The 13,386-nt window shown below is 43.1% G+C and overlaps 1 protein-coding gene across 1 annotated transcript in view; it reads left to right on the forward strand.

Moving 5' to 3' along the window:
* Nucleotides 1–1,093: 1,093 nt before the first annotated feature.
* The window catches only part of PGAM5 (PGAM family member 5, mitochondrial serine/threonine protein phosphatase), a 35,402-nt gene continuing 23,109 nt past the window's right edge, over nucleotides 1,094–13,386 (forward strand). The window contains exon 1 of the mRNA XM_043498373.1: nucleotides 1,094–1,177. Within this exon, the coding sequence (XP_043354308.1) occupies nucleotides 1,094–1,177 (84 nt within the window). The remainder of the gene's footprint in view (nucleotides 1,178–13,386) is intronic.

Genomic DNA, 13,386 nt, shown 5'->3' on the forward strand with positions numbered 1-13,386 from the left:
GTGATTGAAACCTGTTTTGATATGCAGGGTCTTCGATATGCAAGTGGGACCTTAAGGTATATCTACCCTGTGATTTAAAAACTTGCGGGACTGAGTCTCAGAACCCAGGTCAGCTGACTTGGGTTTGCTGGGGTCTGGACAGATGTTCAGGCTCAGCCTGGAGCTCAGGATTTGAGAGCCTCCCTTCTCACAAGGTCTCGGAATGTGGGCTCCAGCCTGAGCTGGAACCGCTACCCTGCAATTTTATAGCCCGGCAGCCTGAACCCTGTGAGCTTGAGTCAGCTGCTCTAGGCCAGCTGTGGCCATGCTGCGGGTCTTTTATCACAGTACACACAAACCCTTAGCTGTTAAAGCTCTTGTGGATCCGAATCAGGAACAGATCCCCGTTCATTTGCTGAATGTTTCTGACAGACAGGACATAGTAAAAGAAGGGAAACCATTTCAGCAGTCAGCAGAGTGTGATTTAGCATTTTCAGACTCTTGTGACTGATCCTGACTGCCCCTGAGAATATAGCTGTGGAATATAGCTGGGAATCTGAGAATATAGCTGTGGAAGTTAAGGCTGGAAAAGTTGTTAGAGGCGAATCTCCCATTCAAACAGAATGGCAGACCAGCAAATTCAACAAACAATAGGTGTTCCTCAGGGGCTGATTGAAAAGGACCTCTCCCTGATTGTTGAAAGCAAATCTCCAGAGAGAAAAGCCCCAGATTCGGGTGTGAATAAAATTCTTGTATGTTGGTGATATGAAACTGTCCTGACAGACACACCTGACAGAAACATTCATCTGTACCTAGATAAATAATTAATCTTCTATCATTTTTAGTTTAAATTATTTCTTTTCTTTCTGTTTGGGTTGGGTGGTTGGGGGCTCAGCATTTAGGCCTCATCAGGACAATGAGTGAAGCTGAGGTGGGGAGTGTTGTTATGAGCTGGGTGAAACCTTGTTATGGGTTCAGACCCCACCAAAATTGATAGGCGTGAACTCAGCCTTCAGTTAACACAACTGTATGCATAAGCCCCCCACCTAAGACAAAAAGTGTGTGTGAACCCACCCAGGAGTGTTTGTCTGAATATTGAGTTGGGTAGGGGGTCATGTGTGTGAGAGAGAGCGTGCGTGTGACAACCGATCACACAGAAACGGAGAACAGACAAAAACAAAGAGAGAGAGACGGAGAGGTAAGAAAGCCAAGCAGGAGCCAGTAAGAACAGTGTGACCCTGGAAAAACAGAGAGAGAGCTTTTTGGCCAGGTGTTGACTGAAGAATCTTGGGGGCTGTGAGCTAAGAAACTGATGCTTTTTTTCTTAGCTCCTTCAGTGTTCAGAGACACAGGACTTTGTACATTCCTCGTAAATAAAGAAGCTGGCATCAAAGGACATTCCAGACTGTACATTTCTACTTCCAATTGAAATATCCCTGGGGTTCCAAACTTCGACTAGCCTCTTGGATCCAAAGGGGGTAACAGTATATTACATGCTGCACTGTGCAGTTGAATGGACTGAACACAGTCCTGGGGACCAAGAAACCTGGGTCCTACTTGCAGCTCTGCCACTGATACACTTTGTGACTTTAGGAAAGTCACATCTCACTGCAGCTACTTCTGAAGCATGATATTGAACAACTTTTGAACAGTGCTTTGAGATCATCTGAATGTAATTTATTAAGTAAAATACAGTTTTATGTCATCCATGACTTTTCATGCGTGCAGGATCCCAAAGTGGCTAACAGTTGGGCAGCATGTAATATAGACAGTGCAAACATTGGTGTAGGTACACTGTATTAGGGAGTGGAACCAACCATTCAGTTCATGATCAGAAACCCAGGGGAGAGAGAAATGAAGGTAAAGTGAAGGAAGAAAAGAAATATCTTAAATTGACAGGGAAGGGAATATATAATGTCAAAATAAAATCAAGGGTTCATTTCTGATGGGTAAACTGGATAAAGAGAACTGATGCTAATATTTTTTTATGCATTCAAGCAGCAGCCAGTAGTCTTGTGTCACTGTCTGTCAGGTTCCTTTTAATTAGAGGCTTCTATCTAAAGCTGTGTTTCTGGGGAAAAAAATACAACACACACAATTCAGAATACCCACAATTTGTGTTCCAGGCCATTTCCCCAAAATTGTGTTTTTGTGAGATAAGCATGAAATGGCAGCATTCAAGTTTGAAACATGCAAAATTACCACTGATGTAACTGAGCTCAGTCCTTGGAGTCGCTCTTTCATTTTTTTTCAACTATAAAAGAATCATAAGACAATCTGCAATTAACGATCAAAAGACTCGCACAAAATGTTCGGTATATTCCGGTTATAGTTACAGCAAGTGCTGATTACTTTAGGTTTGACAAATAGTTGGACAACACCATTCATAAATTCCTATCAGTGTCAACAAGTATCACACGTGTCTAATCGACCTATTTTTAACTAGCCTCCAATTATACTCCCTGTCTCTATGAAACAGACTCACTGACAATTCATATTGGATTATAACCATTTGCACAATATGCTAGTAGTAAATTGCTTACAGTGGGAAAAGGTCTATAGAAGTCTTTTAAATAATTTCTCCCCGGAAACTATCTCAGCAGCTCCCATCTTTCCTCCTATCTGAATACCTCCAGCACAATGGGTTTTAATAAACAAGACCTCGACACTGAACATTTTTGTCAAACTAACAGTTGTTGGTTTTTTATTTATAATACATTTGCTTGCATGCAAGATTACCACACTGAGAAATTTGGGGCAGGAAAGTGGAGATTTAGACTCTGTCCTTGCTAGAGCTAGTAAAGGTGATTGGATTTTTCTCCCATTCTTTAAGCTAAATGGTTTTGACAATTCAAGGGATTATATTTGTATGTATGGATGGGTTTGTTTTTGAGAGCCATCTAGGAGGTCTGTACACCCAATTCCTATTAGTTTAATAGGAATTAGGTGTCAATTAGACAGCTTTAGAAATCTCAGCCATGCTTTTGTATAACCCAGTCTTGCAGGCATAGACCTCACCTAAAAAAGAGACCCTGCTTGGTGTGTAGAGCAGTTTTCCTTTGCTCCAACAGCTGCAGTTTTTAAACCGGTGCCATAAAACAACTACCACATTCCAGTGAATAAACAGGGTAAGGATAATACCATGCCCATTGCTCATGCACATGACAAATATCCATGTAAATGGCAAACATTTTATTTTTACTGTTTCACTGACATTCTCCGTGAAAGAATGTTACAGAATAGAATCTGCTCATACAGTTCTCAGCTCAGCAAAGCATGAAAGCATATTCTTAAATGTCAATGGAAGTACTGGTATGCTCAAATTTAAGCATGTGCTTAACTGCTTTGATGTTTCAGGGCCAAAGAAGGTAACAATTCATAGTATGTGGCAGTCATTTCAGCACAGTGAAAATCATCCTCTCCTCCCACCCCCCCCATAACAAATTCACATGTCTTGTTTATACTAGGGAATGTAAGGAAAAATTCCCAGAGCATCAGCGCTACCAGTAGTTCAGCTGCAGTGATGTTAACAATGGGCAGAGGCCTGGTCGCAGCAAGGTGGGTTTTTTAGCTCCAGCCTTTTTACCTGCATGCTCCTCAGTGGGCTTAATTGTTATGGTGGTAAATGCTATAAGTCACTGAGACCTTCACCACAGTAAGCTCCCACTGGTACTAATACCATTGCAGCTAGTGGCACCACCGTAGGCAAAGTGATGTAAGCAGTAAACAGTTATCGATAGGGAGTAAACACTGACCACATACTGAGTGTAAACATGGGCACCTCCCGGACTGCTAGTTCTCTGCACAAAGACATGGGGGGGAGAGCAATAACTGAAGAAAACAGCGTAAATGCTACTGTCCTTCTTAGCCACATTCTGGTCTGAAATACGCCTGCATAATGCTCTCTTGAGCCAGGGGTCACATTAATTCATTTTGAGCCCTGCAATCCAATTACATTTCACATTTAATTTTCACCTTAGTGTGCACCCTAACAGCAAATTATGTGCTCAGGTAGACACCCACAGCGTTAAATTCACCCCGTGCCGAGGGCTACCTCTTGAGTCTTACTACTTAAGGCTATGTCTACACAACAGCTTATGTCAGCAAAACTTATGTCACTCAGGAGTCTGAATAAACCACCCCCCTGAGTGACATAAGTTACACCGACATAAGCGCTCGTGTGCACAGTGCTATGTCGATAGGAGAGCTTCTCCCACCGACATCGCTTCTGCTGTTTGTGGAGGCAGTTTTATTACGCCGGCAGGAGAGCTCTCTCCACTGCAGCACTATACATGTAGACATACGCTAAAAAATTCACTTAAGCCTGTCCTCTGAGGGCTTAAGTTGATGTATAAACCCTGTAGTTGACATAGGCTATTGATGCGCACCACTGTGTAGGGCTGTATTGATGTGCTAGCCCTCTGTATAGGGCTGGTTTTTCATCCAGAATTCCCACTGATGCCATATGGAGTTGTGTGAATAGATCTGAGGGCAGAACTTTGGCTCAGTAAGGGCAGCAGCATAATTTACAATATATGTTTCCCTTTCAGAGTGAATTTGGCTGTGTTGAGAATTCTATCAGAGCTGTGTAAAGTTAACCTTGGCCAGCAAAGATACCCAAATCAGACTCAGTTTGAGGCCAAATGGCCTTTTCTTGTGACTTTATGATACATTTGGCAAATATCGTATAGAGTTTCCAAGTTGCCTTCAAAATACAGCTATATATTCAGCAACCAGTAACCTTCTCGTGTGTGCTGTGATTCATCAGCAGCAATTGTCTTTGGCAGGGCATAATTTCAAATCTTCTACCTGGGATATCTGCCAAATTTTTTGGCACAGAGATGGGATGAAAAAAGTTATTTATAAATGGGAATAATTATGCCTTACACTTATTAGACTTGGGAGTGAGCGACAAAAAGACGACATGTGTAATAATGAGTATTTGGAACAAAAGAAGCTAGTCACAATTTGCTAGTTGCTGACAAAAAACAAAAAAACAAAAAAAACAACATCCTCAAGGTAGGCAACTACAGATTCTCCTGATCCAACTAGTAGACTATCTACCAGTTTTTGGAAAGTGGTGAATGCATTTCGCAGCCCGAAAGGGAACACATTAAATTCAGACAGTCCTACATGGATGATGAAGGCTGACCTTTCCTTGGCGGATTCACTGAGCAGTACTTGCCAGTATCCCTTGGTTAAGTCCAAGGTAGAGATGAACTGGGCATATCCCAGTTTCTCCAATAGCTCATCTGTGCGTGGCATTGGATAGTTGTCTGGGCGAGTTACAGCATTTATCTTATGGTAGTCCACACAAAAGTGTATCTCCCCATCCGGTTTGGGAACTGGAACCACTGGAGATGCCCATGCACTATTAAAGGGGCGGATTACACCCATCTGTAGCATGTCCTGGATCTCCCGTTCTATAGCAGTTTTGGCTTGAGGAGACACCCGGTAAGGTTGGGCTCTAATTGGGTGAGCATTACCTGTGTTAATGGAGTGGTATGCCTGTTTGGTCCATCCTGGCGTGGCTGAGAACATTGGCGCAATGCTAGTGCACAGTTCCTTGATCTGCTGTCGCTGCATACGCCCAAGGGTCATGGAGAGGTTCACCTCTTCTATGCCACCGTCACTTTTTCCTTCGTAGTAGACACCTTCAGGCCACTCAGCGTCATTTCCTCCCCGGGCTGTAAACTGACAAACCTTTAATTCTCTGGAATAAAAGGCCTTTAGAGAATTAACATGGTACACTTTAGGCTTTAGGTTTGAGGTGGGGGATGCTATGAGATAGTTAACTGCTCCCAGGAGCTCTTGGACCGTGAATGGCCCTTCCTACAACGCTTCCATCTTATGGGCCTGAAGCGCCTTCAAGACCATGACCTGGTCCCCTACTTTGAAGGAACGCTCTCTGGCATGTTTATCATACCAGGCTTTTTGCTCTTCCTGAGAATCTGTTAGGTTTTCTTTAGCAAGGGCTAAAGAGTCTCGGAGGTTATTTACAAAGTCCAGAATGTTAGTTCCTGGAGAAGGCATAAACCCTTCCCATTGCTGCTTCACCAACTGTAATGGCTCCTTAATCTTGAGGCCATACACAAGTTCAAATGGTGAAAACCCTAAACTGAGATGTGGTACAGCTCTGTAGGCAAAGAGCAACTGCTGCAACACTCGGTCCCAATCATTGGAGTGCTCATTTTACGAATTTACGTATCATGGCCCCCAAAGTTCCATTAAACTTCTCCACCAGGCCATTTGTTTGATGGTGGTAAGAGGTGGCAACAAAGTGGTTCACCCCCATGAGCTTCCCACAGGCTTTTCACGGTTCCTGCCAGGAAATTAGTTCTTGAATCTGTAAGGATGTCGGAGGGCCAATCTACCCTGGCAAAAATGTCTGTTAATGCCTGGCACACACTTGTAGCCCTGGTATTGCTTAGAGCTACTACTTCTGGCCATCAGGTGGCAAAATCCATGAAAGTCAGCATGTACTGCTTTCCACTGGGTGTCTTTTTCGGAGAAGGACCCAGAATATCCATAGCTATTTGGTGAAAGGGAACCTCACTGATGGGGAGTGGCTGGAGAGGGGCTTTGACCTGGACTTGGAGTTTTCCCACTCTTTGGCACACCTCACAAGACCAGACATAGGTAGAAATGTCCTTGCCCATTCCCTCCCAGTGGAAGGATTTTATGCTACCCTTAGCTGTATGTTTATGACAGAAACAATTTAATTTGAAATGCCAGAAATCCAAGATGTTGAAAAGTAGCTTATGGCAGGAGCAACCTTCCATGATGATTTCACTAAAAGTTTTATGGTTCCAGTCCTGCAAATATTTATGCACGTGAATAACTTTCCTGATGGGAGGAGTCTCTTGCATTCCATGCATGAAGGGCAAACATTCAGCCTCATACTGTTGAATCTCTCTGCAGCAAGAGGGTCAGTCACATGATGCTGGGGTCATCTGGACTTCTGCAACCAGAGTCCTCCCTCAAGGAGTTCTGTAGGGTTCCATTCCTGTCGTATTCAGTAGACTGTATTTACATGCAGCTGCTAGAAGAAATAGCTTCATGGCTACCATATGCAGAAGACACACAATTCTCTTGGTCATGCCCAGTCTACAGTGATATCACTTATCTCTGCAATCTTGGTGTCAATAAATACAGGACAGTCTGGGGAGATCTCTTATTCTCTGGGCTAATGGGGTCTGGATATGCGGTAGAGGTGATGGGCTCAGACCTTGGAGTGCCTCACATCAATTGTTAGCAATTGCTTTAATTGATTAAGGCTGTTGCTAAAGAGAGTTCCTTCCAGTCCTCCTCAACTGGAAGGACAGTGGCTGTGACACAGAGCCTGGGATTTTAAAGCAAGGAGATGGTTGAATCCTTAAAGCAAAGAAATGGAATCTCCCTGTCCACTGAGTGATGGTGATGCTCCTTTGTTATAAGTAAGAATACAATTTTATACTTTTATAGCACCTTTGCATTCATGCATCTCAAACTCCAATAAGGTATGTGAGTACTGAAAGGGTGCACAGCCAGTGTGGAATTGCAGGGTGGAGCCTGCAACAATCATCCAATAGGGCAGTACCTCTAAGAGGAGTGTTCTCATTGCGTAGTCCTGGTCAATGCACTAGGCTCTTGGATTGGCTGGCTGAGGCACAGGGCAGTTCATATGAGCAAGGGAGGCACAAGAGGACACTTTGCAGCTCAGCCCTCTGCTTCAAATTAAGGCATTGCCTAATGATGGTCAGTAGGAATCTTGACTCACAGTTGCTACATTACCTTTCTCATCACATCTTAAAGAGCTGCGAGAATGGATCACAGGGAATAGTACATACATACACATTCTCTCATAGTGCAAAGCACAATAGAGTCACATCATAATAAAAGGTAAACACAACACACAAGCGTCATTGGCCAGCAATCTTCCTCTACATTTCATGGTCTTCACACAGCCAATAGAAGCAAGTCTTACCACATCCCATCCAGTCAGCCTCATCACTAAGCCACACTTGCTGCAAGTGCCCCCAGGCACCAGTCCCTACAGAACTTGCTTTGTCAATTTTCCTCTACTCATTTAACCCATATCTCCTGCAAACTCAAGTTTTCTTCATCTGATCATCTTGATGATATCAAGTCTCGCTCCAGTTATACTGTAAATTCAGGCATAGCATTTAAATTCAAACACAGAAAGCCTCTTAATGTCCTGTTTCCTGTCTCATAGTCACATAGCAAGATGCTGAAGACAAAAGACTGCAGCAATTTAATTTTACACTTTATAATTAGAGCCTCTCTCATGAGTGTGGCTCAAGCTTCTTCCCTGCTGCTGGTTACTTGTTGTGGCTTCTTCCCTATTCTTTCATGGTTTGGGTCCTAGGTTCTAGACGCCTGGTGCCTCCACCCAAGGTGATTCCTCCCTGTGCCTGAGGCACAAGGGATGTGTCCCTAGGGGAAAATGAATAATGCTACCATTACTGACAAGGAGTATAGAACCCAATACACAAGAAACAATATTCATCACAAACCCCAGCAAAGAAATTACAACTCCAAACATAACAGTATAATAAAGGAGGGCTTTATTGGGGATAGGAAATTAGGTTCTGGGGAAAGAAAAGGAGAAGGTTAACTCACAAGTACTAAGCACTAATAAATCAACAAATTACCCACCTCTCACCATTCACAATTTATCTCAAGCACCTGGATCCCCTTGGCATTGCCCAGGCACACTGAGGATGAGTTCAGAGAGGAGGTTGTGAACAGCGGCCAACTTAAACAGAAAGGATCTCCTTCCTGTGTCTTTGTCCCAGGTGGGGCAGGTTCCTGGCTTTCTGGTTTGAAGTCATGCAGAGGTCTTGGCTGGCTCTCGGTAGACAGTGCTGGGTCATATCTCTGCCACTCTGGACACTGGTCTTGGGAGGGCTGGAACTGCCTGACCCAGGCACTGATCATGCAGCAGTTCAAAAACTCCCTTTGTGGGGAGTGGGAGTTAATCAGAGATTCCCTGAGCTGTTCTGCTTCTTTCTCAGCTCCCTAGCTCAAAGCTCAAAACTAAAGCTAAAACCCCTCAGTCAGAGTCAGGTTGTCCTCTCTCACTGAGAGGACTGAGGAGCCCTAACTCATCATTGGCCCAGAAAACTACTTGTCCATGTCACTCCATGCAGAAGCCCCCTGTCAGCATCAGCAGGAGTTTTGAGTCCATTCTCTTCCCATGCATGCTGGGAAATGGTGTCAGAGAGTGCTGGTAGCTGTCATTGTTGTAGTCCAGAGGGTAGGACCAATTCCAGGAGGTGGCAAACTCCAAGTGGAGGTTACAGTGGTAATACTTTTGCTTCCCAAAATTAGTGTCACTAGAGCAGCAGTTATGAGTCCAATTCTATGTCAGATCTCTAAGTGTTGTTATGCGCCCCTTGTAGTCTTGCTACCCAGGTCTTTGAAGTGCTCAGCACACTCCAATGCCTTCTCAGATTTGGATAGGAATAGCTTCACCTTTTCAACAGACTTAGATGTCACTATTGTCTTTGTCTTTTCAAGTGAGATCTTTAGACCTCACTTCTCTTTAGACCTCACTTCTCTTTAGACCTCACTTTAGACCCCGACTACTCTTTCTAGCAGTTTTTGCACCTTTTCTTGCAACAATAGTGCAATAATGCAGCCATCACATTTACCCTCTTTCTGCTCAGTGTACACCTGCAAGCGGATCATAATTTCCAGATATATGTATTTTATATGCCAGTTTCTTTTCAAAACATTTTCATTCTATGGATTGAGTTTTAACAGCTTGCCTTGAGTATTCCATAATTGTTCTTTCCAATTAGTAGTTATTGGTCAGATAAATCACAGTGTATCATTTCCACCTTTGATAGGATGGCACAAGTACTCTCACATGCATATCTGAAATTCACTTTCCACAGACAGTTCCCCCATGAAACTGTGCAATTTGCTTTCCCCAAGTAAAACATTCTCTCTCTGGTGGTCATGGAAAGCGAAAACAAATGAGGTACAAGCATGGCTGAAGCAAGCAAATAAATATTCATTGGAAATTATGTACAATATTCACTGAGCTCAAATATCTTATGCTTCCCTTTAAATGATGATGTCAGATAAGGTCAGAGAGAGAGCGAGGCTCAGCTCCAAAATTCCTTTCTTTGGACAGGCTGAGTCACAAATGCTGTGTTTTCTTTGGCTTTTTTTTTGTTTGTTTTTTTAATTTAATGACTTTCTACAAGCCCCATTTCATAACCCAACAGTTAAAACTAATGTAATGTTTAGCTTGTGCTGGATCTGAAGCAGCCCAGAATGACATCGATATTTCCTTTAAGAAGGCCAGGAACAAGCCCACAGTATATGTTTGAACACATTTGGATCAAATGACACAGACACTGTTTCCTCTTTTTTTTTTTTTTAATGTGCTAAATAGTCAGCTGTATTGTTATACGCGGAGATGATGGATGGTGATTAAATCTGCCTGCCGAAGCTGGAAGTGCTTTTGTAAACACATTTTTATCCTTTCAGATGTGTTTTTTATTACTATAATTGCTTTTTTTAAATTTTTCTCTGAAGGTTCACACATTCCACTTACAAACTTCGGCCCAGGGACCTGCTCCTGCTTCTGCTCCCATTTAAGTGAATGGTAGAAGACCCAGACACTTACTCAGCCCTATAGTGGTCCAACAGATTCCACACAAGTACCAGGAGAAGTGGATCATGCTTCCTGATCCTGACTCTGACCCCTAGGGCTGCTGTAACTTGTGCTGTTGCCTCTATGGATCTTATGGCAACCAGATAGGGTTGCCAGGCATCCGGTTTTCAAACGGAATGCCTGGTCAAAAAGGGACCCTGGCAGCTCTGGTTGGCAATGCCAACTGGGCAGTTAAAAGTGCGGTCGGCGGCACAGCGCAGACCTGGGGCTAAGGCAGGCTAGCTCTGCACGGCTCCCAGAAGCAGTCGCCAGGTCCCTGTAGCCCCTATACGCAGGGGTGGGTAGGGAGGCTCTGCGCGCTGCCCTTGTCCCGAAGGCCTAGTCCACAGCTCCTGCTGCTGCTGCTGACTGCAGGCCTGGCCCTAATCATGTCTTCCTGGGATTGTGGAGTACTGATGGGTGCCTTGCCCAGAGGCTCCCCTTCTTCCTGAGTGATCAACTGAAGAGGTGGCAGCTGGGACTCAGGATGGCTGGGAGCTGGGAGGGAACTAGCTGGACACAGGCTGGAAGACAACTGGGAAGTGAAAATAGCTGTCTCAGGGAGAGAGGAAACTAGCATGGAGGGAAGACAGGGTGTGTGGGAGGGCAGAATGCTTCAGGGTACTTTCGGGAAGCTGGGAGGGACAGAACAGGAATGGAGTCTTAGAACTTAGTAAGTAATCTAGCTAGATATGTGTTAGATTATGATTTCTTTACATGGCTGAGAAATTAGACTGTGCTGAATAGAAGGAATATTCTTGTTTTTGTATCTTTCTTGTAACTTAAGGTTTTGCCTAGAGGGATTCTCTATGTTTTGAATCTAATTAACCTGTAAGGTATTTACCATCCTGATTTTACAGAGGTGATTCTTTTTACCTTTTCTTATATTAAAATTCTTCTTGTAAGAAATTGAATGCTTTTTTCATTGTTCTTAAGATCCAAGGGTTTGGGTCTGTGGTCACCTACGCAAATTGGTGAGGATTTTTATCAAGCCTTCCCCAAGCAGGGTGTGCAAGGTTTTGGTGAGGATTTTGGGGGGAAAGACGTTTCCAAACAACGTTTTCCCAGTAAACCCAGACGTTTGGTGGTGGCAGTGGAAGTCCAAGGCAAAGGGTAAAATAGTTTGTACCTTGGGGAAGTTTTAACCTAAGTTGGTAAAAGTAAGCTTAGGAGGTTTTCATGCAGGTTCCCACATCTGTACCCTAGATTTCAGAGTGGGGAAGGAACCTTGACATGGGATAGGGATGGACTGACATCTGAAAAAAGGGAAGGGTATACTTGTAGGGCATAGGATGAAGATTTGAGGATAAATACATTTGCCTTCATTGCTTGAAGGTTACTTATAAGAAGGAATACACACACAGTTCCTCAGTATGATTTGGGTTCATAGTTCCATGATAAACTGAAACAAAATCTAAGTTTTGTTTTAAAGCTGTTTAAGAAGAAACTAAGAACTAAAATGGTTCTGAAAGATTATCATTCAGGAAAGAGAGAGAAAGACAAAAAAAAAGTCCTAGTCAGTAGCAAACATTTGTATGTGTCTCTGATACACTTGTCTCACCCCTGGGAGCCACTGTTGATCTGTAAAATGTGCAAGGAGGAAGCAGTATAAGGCATCCCAAACATACCTCTCAGCTAACACAGTGTAAGTGCAGGACAGAAAATCATAAAGTGGTTTTCAGGGGAAAAACACTTAGGTGGAAAAGGTTTAACTTTTTTAGCAGAAGTAATCTTTTCTACAGTCTTGGCATAATCATTCAGTGTTTCTGATATAAATCACTCACAGTGATAAAAATATGACGATACCAAGTTTGTTTGGGATAAATGTGAATGTGGCAGACTCTGCTTTCAGTTACACTGATCTCAGAGTAGCAGTCATGTTAGTCTGTATCCGCAAAAAGAACAGAAATACTTGTGGCACCTTAGAGACTAACAAATTTATTTGAGCAAAAGCTTTGCTGTAGCTCACGAAAGCTTATGCTCAAATAAATTTGTTAGTCTCTAAGGTGCCACAAGTACTCCTTTTCTAGTTACACTCATGTAAATTCAGAGTAACTCAATGGGGTGCACTGAGACCGAAATCAGAAACTGGTCTCCCCACTGAAATGTTGGTAGAACACTATGAATAGTATTGCTTTAGCATGAGGAATTTAAGAGGGGCAGAGTGCATCTTAAATAGAGAAACTAGGAATGATCAGAATGCGCAATCAAATGTACAAGGTCTCTCCAGCTTAATAACACACTTTTATCTTCAAAATAATACAGGAACCTGAGGCTCAATTTTGATAGAATTCCTTTCAGCCTTTTGCAAACCACTGAGTTCACTGGGTGTAAATCAGTGCTGAAGCCAGTTCCTAGGTCATCTCATTGGATAAATATGGGCCTTGGGAGCCAGCTCAGCACTAAATGTTCTGTTCTGCTTATCTTATCTCTAGACTTGTGTTTTATAGTTTGCAAATAAATTCACACACAAACATTAAACCATTACTCAACCCATTGTTTGGATATGGTAGTGATATGTTTTTAGTAACTTCTGGTCATGTAACTGGGTTATGGGAATGGGGTAGATGGGGAGACTATATTGCTCTCATTTACACAGCAGTCCTCAATGCTTCATAGCGGGAGATTGTATGGCTTCAATTTTCTGAGAACAGCAAAAGCCTGAATGGCAAATTTTAAGACTCAGAACTTTTTTGGAATGCTTGCCACTTGTGTGTTTTTGTCCCACAGAAACTACC

Source organism: Dermochelys coriacea, chromosome 15, assembly GCF_009764565.3.
Source record: "Dermochelys coriacea isolate rDerCor1 chromosome 15, rDerCor1.pri.v4, whole genome shotgun sequence".
NCBI lineage: Eukaryota > Metazoa > Chordata > Testudines > Dermochelyidae > Dermochelys > Dermochelys coriacea.